This window comes from Marmota marmota, unplaced genomic scaffold (assembly GCF_001458135.2).
Source record: "Marmota marmota marmota unplaced genomic scaffold, marMar, whole genome shotgun sequence".
In the NCBI taxonomy this organism is placed as follows: domain Eukaryota; kingdom Metazoa; phylum Chordata; class Mammalia; order Rodentia; family Sciuridae; genus Marmota; species Marmota marmota.
In genome coordinates this window covers 5630775-5640490 of record NW_026000241.1, presented here as the reverse complement: position 1 = coordinate 5640490, position 9716 = coordinate 5630775, and the positions used below count along the sequence as shown (strand labels likewise).

General features: G+C 57.8%; 1 protein-coding gene across 3 annotated transcripts in view; it reads right to left on the bottom strand.

Moving 5' to 3' along the window:
* Sin3b (SIN3 transcription regulator family member B) overlaps positions 1-9716 on the bottom strand; it is a 41304-nt gene that overhangs the window by 4788 nt on the left and 26800 nt on the right. For 2 of the 3 annotated variants that reach the window (XM_015489224.2, XM_015489225.2), the window contains exons 11-15: positions 8853-9091; positions 7745-7928; positions 4239-4845; positions 3191-3360; positions 42-215 (exon numbers count right to left, since the gene is read on the bottom strand). In XM_015489224.2, the coding sequence (XP_015344710.1) occupies positions 42-215; positions 3191-3360; positions 4239-4845; positions 7745-7928; positions 8853-9091 (1374 nt within the window). Of the gene's footprint in view, positions 216-3190; positions 3361-4238; positions 4846-7744; positions 7929-8852; positions 9092-9716 lie in introns of all 3 variants that reach the window. The other variant, XM_048795430.1, reaches the window with a different exon arrangement.

The window sequence follows — 9716 nt, the reverse complement described above, 5'->3', positions numbered from 1 at the left end:
CAGCGTGCGTGCGTGCGTGCGGCGGAGGGAGCTGGCCTCACCTTGAAGCAGTTCTCGTCGGCCATGCAGCGCTCGGCCCTCCACTGGTAGCTGGTCTCCCTGGCGGCTCGGACACAGCGGGAAGACAGGTTCCCGCCAGCCGCTCCCCGCTTCTTCTCATTCAGGTAGAGCTCCACCACCTTCAGGCACACGTCGTCGCTCACCAGGTGGTGCAGCTGGCAGAAAGGGACAGCAGGTGGCACTACAGCCCCCCTCCTGCTGCAGCCCCACCCCACCCAAGAGGAAGTTGGCAAAGGCCAGAAACGAGACCTGGGGCGAGGACCAGGATCCTGAGGGCTGCCCAGGGTGACCTCAGAGCTGTGTAGAGCAGCCCAAGCCCGACCACAGCAGGCCAGAGGGGCCAGGCCACCCCCACCCCCGGGTGTGAGAAATATCCAGCGAAGACGTGGAAGAGAACGTGCATTATCTGAAAGCAGTGTGATGGCAGGTGGGACTTCCCCTAGATCTTTGGTTTAAAGGTTTCTTATCTTTATGTTCCTTAAGAAACAACGAGAGCAGCCGGGGCTGGAGGCGAGCCTCAGCTGTGTGCCGTGGACTCTGCCCAGCACCAGCTCTGGGCTCTTGACAGGTGGCCCTATACCTCAGGGGGACCATACATGTCCTCCCCAATTGTCACTGTTAATAAATGCAGTGACATCTAGACATGCACAGGTCTTGTGGGGTACCTGGCACATTGCTGGCACCCAACAAAGACCCGCTGCTGCTAAAGAGCGGATTTTTAAAAAATGCTAATTTTTTAAAAAGTGAGGCTGAGCCAGGAGGATCGCCAGTTCATAGCCAGCCTCAGCAACAGTGAGGCCCTAAGCAACTTAGTGAGACCCTGTCTCTAAATAAATTACAAAATAGGGCTGGGGATGTGGCTCAGTGGGCAAGTGCCCTGAGTTCAATCCCCGCTACCTTCCTTGGCCAAAAAAAAAAAAAAAGTGAGACCGAGAGGTCAGACGTCAGACCCAACCTGGACAAGGTAGATCACCAATGGCAGGGTGGAGGAGCCCTTGGGGGAACCTGGCCTTGGGGCTGTGGTTGGAGCTCAGTACAGCCACGGCTGGGGACAACAGCAAGAGACCAGGGCATGGCAGGTCAGCTGCACAGGTTCTAGAGATTCTATAGAAAGGTTCCCCCCACCCAAATAGTAATCAAAGTGCCCAATCTGGCCTAACCTCCTGGGGCTGCAAACAAGCCTGCTGTCCCAGAAGCCGTGGGACACTGTGCAGGAACCTGGGTGCTGTTTCTCCATGACCCAGCCAAAGTGGTCACCACTGCAGATGGAGTCAGGAAGAGACAGAGACCCACCCCTGGCTTGCAGGGGAAGTGGAGATCAAGGAGGGCGGCATCCAGACACAGCTGCTGCCTCGCAGAGCCCCGTGGCCCCAGGCCTGGTTGTGGGTGGACAGGGCAGCTCTGGGGCAATAGGGCGCACACGGAGGACGGCTCCACAGGCCACACCCCCAAGCAACGTGAGCTTCAAGGCACCCACAGGAGCAGGACCACGGATGGTGAGCCCTGGCAAGGACACAGGCAGGGCACGGCCTTGTCCACTGCCAGGTGAGCCCTGGGAAGCAGGACACAGTCACATCCTGCACCAGGGCACAGGGGCACAACATGCTGCTGCTCACAGCCCGGACGGGGTACGGCCCAGGTGTCCTCAGCGGGTACAGGAGTGGGGGAACCAGGAGTTCCCCAGAATGGTGCTCCTGGGCACGACCATTACACAGGGCTCAGCGCTTGGTGCAGAGGGCAGGATGGAAGCCCATGGCGGGTGGGTGGCTGGGGGACATGAGGGGGAAGCTGCACAGGTGCAAGCCCACCCGCTGCTCTGGGCCTGGCTCGTTCCATCTGGCTCTACTTCAGCAAACAGTCTCTGGGGCTGGGTGAGGCTCAGCGGTGGAGGCCTGGCGGGATCGTTCGAAGCCAAGGCCCTGAATCCCGGAGGATGAAGAGCTCCCTTGGCCATGTCTGGATGAGGGTTAACCACACACTTTCTTTCCCAACTTCTTATCTGCTTGACAATAAATGGCCTCATTTGATAATCAGGAAACAGAGGTCGCGGTGAACAGTTCCGGCAGCAACCAGGCAGACTCATGTCTGGGCCTCATCCAGCTCAGCTGGGCTTTGGCTGTTTGTTTATGACCCACATCCTTTGCTGACATTTAGCTGTGGCCATTTTCCACCGGCAATAAAACTGTTGATGGACATGGCTGATGTACCCCAGGGTAAGTGGACATGTGCCATCCATTTACCCTCAAGAAGACCAACAGGGACTCAACCCTGAGCTCACACAGACACTGCTGCTCTGTGGAGACAAGGCGGCCACGACCCAACCACCTGCAGTGGACGAATGGCTGAACACATCGGCCACAGGAGGGAAGGCTACGCAGCCCTGAAAAGGAACCAAGCACTGGCACAGGCCACAAAGTGATGGACATCAAAAACATTACACAAGTGACTGAAGCCAGATGCAAAAAGCTACATGGTGCGTGAGTCCACTGATGTGCAGTGGCCAGCACAGGAATACCCAGACACAGGAAGCAGGGCAGCAGCTGCCAGGGGCTGAGGGAGGGGGATGGAGGTCTCTCTTTTGGGGGAATGAAAATGTTCTGGGACTAGAAAGAGGTGGCAGCCGCACAATGCCATGGACACACAGGTGAGCATCCCCTATCCAGACACTGGACACTAGAGATGTTCTGGATTCCACAATCCAGTGTTTTCAGCTTTCGGGATATCTACATGTGCATGATGAGGCATTCTGGGAATGGACTCAGCCTAGACAAGAAATTCACTTGTGCTTCTTACACACCTCATACGCACAGGCTGGAGGCAATTTTATACAGTTTTTTAAATCATTTTGTGCATAAAACAAAGTTATATGGTATGGAGTTTTCCACCCCTGGCATCAGATGGATGCTCAAAGTTTTGGATTTTGGAGCATTCAGGATTTGGGTTTTGGGGATTAGGGATGTTTGTTTTGTACTAAATGCTATGAGCTATGCACTTCACAATGATTAATCTACGTTATTTGAATTTCATCTCAATAGAACGAATGGAAAGTTCTTCTGAGCCGACCACAGGGTCGGCCTTCTGGTACGTGAGTGGAGGAAGGCTTGATTTCCCAAGTGCAAACCCTGCTCACCTGTCGTGCGATGTTCTGCACCAGCTTGTCCATGGTGAAGCCGATGTAGGCGTGGATGGTGAACATCTCGCGCAGGGTGTCCTCGTACTGCGTGGGGTCGATGCTCCCCTCCAGCAGGCTCCGCACCATGTCCAGGAAGGCCGGGTAATACTCCTCCAGCTCCACCTCACCTAGGGAAGACGGATGGTGAGGCTCCACCCCCACACCTGGCCACTGCCTCCCAGGAGGACGAGCAGACCGTGGGCTGAGTCCCCACCTCGGAGCCCGGGGAAACCCCACTGTGGGCCTGGCAGCCCCCACCAAGGACCTGGCATACGCGCAGCCGACCCAGGACGAATCTGGCATCACCAGGGAACACGAACAGCCAGGCTGCACCCCCACCCCCACCCGGCTGCTCAGTCTGGATACATGGCTCAGCCGTGAGACTTGGGGATGGCAGCTAGAGACGGCTGTGGTGGCTTTACACGCACCAGGAAGACTGGTGAGACAAGGCTGTGGAGGAGGATAACGTGCAAAGCCTGTCTCCTGTCTGGACATGACTACATCTAGGAAAGGGGTCACTGCTGGAGGAAGCTGGGAGAGGTACTAGAGAATCTCTTAGTACGTTGGCAACGTTCCATTTGCAACTTTCCACTCAAAATCATATATAATTAACAGTTGACCCTTGGTTCCAGGACCCCACAGATACCAACCCCCAGAGGCTCAAGTCCCTCTGTCCATGACATGTATCTACACAGAACCCATGAGCAGTCTCCTAGACTTCTGAATCACCTCTGGTCACTCAGAACACCTAGTTGAAGGCACGCTCAGGCACAGCTGTTACACTGTATTGTTTAGGGATCACGACAATAAAATAAAGGTCTGTACGTGTCTGGCACAGATGTAATTTAGGGGGGACATTTTCAGTGTGCAGGTGGGTGAAGCTGAGGACGTGGAGCCTAAGGACACAGAGGGATGACTATTCACAACCAAAGGCCACCCAGAAATGCAATCTGTGCCTCTAGTCACAAGTCATGAGCCTGAACCCAGGGCCCCATGGGGCGCTTACTGGGCTGCTTGAGGCGCAGCTCCATGGCGGGGTCGCTGCCCTTCTCCCTGCGGCCCTCGCACAGCAGCTGCTCCCGCTCCTTCTCGGTGCGGTGCTCCAGCAGCTGCTTCTGGGCCTGGCGGTAGATCCTCAGGAGCCTGGAGCACAGGGTCTGGTGCAGGCGCAGGAAGAAGTACCAGTTGTTATTGGCAAAGAAGAGACTATACACGTCGTCCAGGGGCTTGGGTGGTGGTGCAGGTGGCTGCTCAGCAGCTGGCGTGTCCCCAAAGGTCCCCTTCTCCTCTGGGGGGCTGCTCTGTGGCCCTGATGCCGGCTTCTTTCGTTCGCTGGGGTCTGAGCTCTGGCCTGGGGGGCCGTCCCGGTCCTCATCGGCTGACTCCTCCAAAGCCGCCAGGTCCAGCTGCTGGGAGAAGAAGAGGCTGGGCAGGAAGTGGTGCAGCAGCTGGTGGATGGTGCCCTGGTCCTCCTTCTGGATGGCTGGCTGCCGCTTCACGTAGTAGCTGATGAGGGCCGCCGCGTCCTCCAAGATCTGCCTGTCCTCATAGACGAAGATGAGGTGCGGCTCGCTGGAGGGGGCACTGCGGCCCTCCGAGTGCTGCTCCTGGTGCTGAGGGGACAGAGCAACCGTCAGGTGGGAAGCAGCCCAGCACCAGGAGGTGTCCCCACCCTCACAGACAAGTCACTGTGAGCCAGGACCCAGAGTGGATGTGCACTGCCCAGGGAGGTGAGGACACTGTAGAATCTGGGATGTGGAACATCTGCTCAGCCTCTCCTGGAGCCCATGTCCCTGGTCCTCTTGCTGAAGTGAGGAAGAGTCACAGGTCCCAGGCAGCAAAGCTGAGTGAACCCCAAGATGGGGGTCCTGAGAACCACAGGGGCTCTAAGGCATCACGCTCGGGCCTGAGCTGCAGTCTAGCTCTGGTACCTGAACGGGCATGCGGCTCCCTGCCAGGCCACCCTCCGACAAGGTCAACTGGCCACCACCGGAGCCAATGGCAGCCCAGAAGCCAGGTATCAGGAGGTGAGCAGCATCCCCAGCCCCTGATCCCAGCTGACTCGGGGGCCTGGGGTAAGGGAGGCTCTGGGTGGGCCCCGGGCCTCTCTGCCCTCCTGTCACTCATGCACTGGTGCTCGTGATACCCTTCTGTCCCTCTGCAGTCCTTCACACCATGCACGTCACCAAGACCCTACCATCCCTGTCTGTTCCCCACCCTCCACCAGCCCCACCCACTCTCCTGCGTCCACGGAGATCTGGCTGAGAGCAGCAGGGCCAGTTCACTAAACCACCCAGACCTGCCCAGGCCCCCAGAAAACCCCAGCCTCTGGTGCCCTGCCCTGTGGCCCCTAAGGTCTCAAGGAGCCCCTGTTCCTCTCTGATGCTTTGGGGGCACTGCGCTCCCCTTGCCATGCACAGGGCCCTTGCACATGCCTGTCTGCTCACTTGTTCTCCCCAGACAACCTCCTCCCTGGGCTCACTGCTGCCCTCGGGCTTCATCTGGATAACGACTTTTCTTCCCCCAAACCCAAAGACAGTCACTACTTCCTCCAGCACCCCATGACACCCAGTCCTCTCCTGCGTGGCCCACTGATCCTCTAAACACCAGACAGAGAGGTAGAGGTGCCCGGGTTCTTGTGTAAAGTGAGTGTATCCCTGTGGGCAGGGCTGGGTGTCCTTCAGGCTCTCAGTGGTGAGTCCAGGGCATGATACTGAAGGGCCCCTCAAACACAGAATGAGCAGGGGGAGCCTTCCACATAGTCTCTGGCCAGGACCCCAGCTTTCCGGAGCAGAGGAGTCCTGCTTCTCATTGGGGGCCGTGCTCCCTTACAAATGGGAGGCGCTGGTCACTAGCCTGCGATGTCAGCGGGGCTGCTCCTGGGGAGCTGGCGCCCACAGTGGGCTGCACTTCAGCTCTGCCCTGGCTCCTCAGTGTGACCTGAGCTCCCCTCCAGCTTCCCAATTCCCTTGCCTCATCTATACCACAGATGCCCTCGAAAAGCATCTTAAAAAGTCCTCTTTAGAACAAGACATGCAATGAGATGGCAAAGGTGCTCTGCGAACCGCGAGATGAGGGTCTGACAGGTATGAACAGGGACCACCACGAGACTCGCCAGGTGGGGGGTGAAGGCGGCAGTGTCCCTGTACCCGGGCACCCTATCAGTCCCAGCCCCTGGCAGAGGCCCAGGACCTCAGCTATAGCATGGGTGGGTCCGAGAGCCATATCATCAGCCCCATCCTGCAGGTGTCTCTAGCCCCACAGACAGGTCTCGGGCCTGCGGACCCACCCAGGACTAAAGTAAGGAAGCCAGAGCACCCGTGGGGTGGGCCTCAGCAGTCAGACAGCCCAGCAGGGAGGGCCCTGGAGGGAAGGCCATCTGTGGCTGGGCCCTGGATGGTGTCCATAATGGTCACATATGCTCTGGGCAGACAGGTTGTCCAGCTGTGTCCCATGCAGGGCAGGAGAATTCAGACCAGTTTCCGGCTCCTCTGCCTTTGATTTCCATATTATAAGTTGAGGTACAATCATTACTGTGTGGTTACGTAAGGAATGAAGGGGACTCAGTGACTGATGACGTATGGATGTGTGTATGTAATACAGGGAACTGAACCCAGCAGCTGTAACATTGAGCTACATCCCCAGCCCTTTTTACTACTTATTTTGAAAAGGGTCTGGTTAAGGTGCTCAAGCTGGTCTTGAATTCCTCAGATGCCACAGTGGCCAGGATTAGAGGCGTGAAGCAGAATGTCACCCGCCCAGGTAGACACCAGGATGGTGAAGTAGCTCCACCCCCATTCGGCTCCTGCCCAAGGAGCAGTGTCCCTTCCCTGGTCACCTCCTCTCCGGCATCTGGCTGCCACCATGTCCAGGGGCCATCACCTTCCCACCAAGCTTCCCACATTGGGCTCCTGCAAACAAGTGGCTCCCCTGCAGGTTGTACCAAGGGCCAGACTCTTAAAACCAGAGGGAACGGCTCTGTCACATTTCTGTTCCTCGTGCCCCTGAGCCCGACGGGCCACAGCCTGCCAAGGGGCGAGGCAGACCATAAGAGCCGGAGGCAAAGCCCAGGGTCAGAGGATCCGGGGACTCAGGACCCTGGTCCCCAGTTAGTGGCAATGTCTGGTGCCTCCATCTCCTTGTTGCAAAATCAGCACAATGACAGCTGCGCCCAGCAAGCAGGGTTCATGACATTCCTTTTGGGAGTACTAGCAGCGCCTGGAGCACAGGCAGCGGTGACAGATGGAAGCCGCTCTTGATAGCTGACTGCATATAGTCCTCCACGCCTGGGGGAGCCTCTCTCCAACACCGGCAGACTCCCTGACACCCCTGGGCTGCAGAACCCAGGAACAACCCTCACCCAACACAGCCCTGCAGGGTGAAGCCACCAAGCCCCTAGCTGCTGGGAAACAAAGGCACAGAGACTTGGCCACCTGCCTGCAGCGGCAGGAGACCCAGGGGCTGGCCCTTGCCTACTGCCCGCCTGCCTGGCCTCAGGCAGGAGGCCCTCACCTCATCATAGACACTCTCGATCTCGTTGAGCAAACTCTTGGAGCGCAAGGCCTTGGTGTCGTTCTGCTTGAAGTTCACGGCTTGGTGGTCCAGGGACTTGAGGTAGGCCTTCTCATACTGCTCGCGCCAGATCTTGTTGAAGCCCTGCTGGGCCTCCCGCCACTCCTCCTCCTTGGCCTTCAGCCTGCAGGGACGAGATGCACTCAGCACTGGGGACTCCTCAGGGCACCTTCCTTGTAGGACACAAGTCTGATCTCCTCCTAGACTCGACTGGGGACAGCCACGACTCAGGCCTAGTCCGACGGCACCTGGTCTGTGCAGGGGACACTGTGCCGGATATGAAAGGGGAAGAGTGGCCGGGGCTGCGGAGCACTAGAGCTGCTTCAGCTCCTCTCCCTCCTCCTGGGCACGGAGCACACTCCGTGGCTGCTGGTCCCCAGTCAGCTCCTCTGCTCAACTGGCACCCTGTGGGAAGTAGCCACAGTAGCCATGCCCAGGTCTGCGGCCCGGGGGCTGGTGCCCGCCTGCGAGAGGCCACTTTGTAAGTAAAGCACCTGCGAGCGCAGGACAGTTTCTAAGAGGTGCTGTTACATAAACACCAAGCTCTGACACAGCAGGGTCCCATTTGTGTTTTAAAGTAGTGACAGCCAGCCCTCCCACCACAGCCTCGGCTCTGCAGATTCAACCAACTGCAGACTGAAATATCTGAAGGGAAGAAACTCGTGTCTTCAACTGAGTTGCGATCCCTAAATAATACAGTACAACTATTCACCTAGCACCTGCATTGCAGTCAGCATCACAAGTTGAGTCCACAGGAGGATATGGTGAGTTCTACACAGAAACTACGCTATTTCATAGATGAACTTGAGCACCCATGGATTTGGACATCCATGGGGTCCTGGAGCCAGTCTGTGGCTCAGAGGGATAACTGACTCTATGTCTAGGTGTGGCCATGTGCACAGGAGGGTCCCAGGAGGACTAGCCACGTCTACAGCACTCCCCTTGGAGTGGAGCAGGGAGAGGACGGAAGCTGGGAACAGTGCCAGCCTGAGGCCACAGGCTCCCACTGGGCTCCCCGAGGAAGGAGGGTGGTGGAAGCCTACCACACCTCTTCAGGACGACAGGCACGGCGGTGACGGGGTTCTTCTTGAGGCTCTCGATGATCTCAGGGGCTTTGTCACCATAGATGCGGTGAATGGCGCGCCTCTGGATCACCTCCGACGTGCCGCCCAGGGAGTCGTCCAGCCGGAACTTCTCCTGGTCTTCCGGTGCCATCCGCGAGAGCTTCTTCTGCACACTTTCCAACACACGGATGGTGGCCAGGTTGGTCTCCAGGACAACATCTAACTACAGAAAGGAAGGCAGGACACGTCGGTCACAGGCACTCAGGGAGGCGCCTGGTACGTGGGGAAATGGGCACCTGGTCAGTGAAGGGGACACTGTGCTGGATATGAAAGGGAAAAGTGGCCGGGGCTGCCCGGGGTGAGCCCGGTGGCCTGGGGTGGGTGTCCAGACCCCAGCGATGGCACCACTGACAGAGACCTGCAGATGGCCCACCACAGCGTGAGCGGCCAGCAGCCAGGACGACAAAGGACACATTTGAGGAGGGGAATGGTCCCTAGGCTGACCCTCTTCCAGGGCATCAAAAGCACAGTTACGCTCAACAACACAGCCCTGAAGACACTGTGGTGATAAACAACTTCTTGAAATGACAAAGTGACAGAGGGGAGGACAGGCTGGCAGGAGTTAGGGACAGGGTGGAGATGGTAAAGGAGCTGGTGTGGTTATGAATTAGGGCAGCATGAGGGGTGAGCTGTCCAGAACCTGGACTCTGGTGGACACAGGAACCCCCACAGGTGAGAAGATGGCACACATGCATGCGCACGTACATCCCATGCACACGCGCAAATGCACACGCCTGTGCACATGCACGCTCTTTCTGTTGTGGTCTCAACGCCCCCCCCCCCCCCCC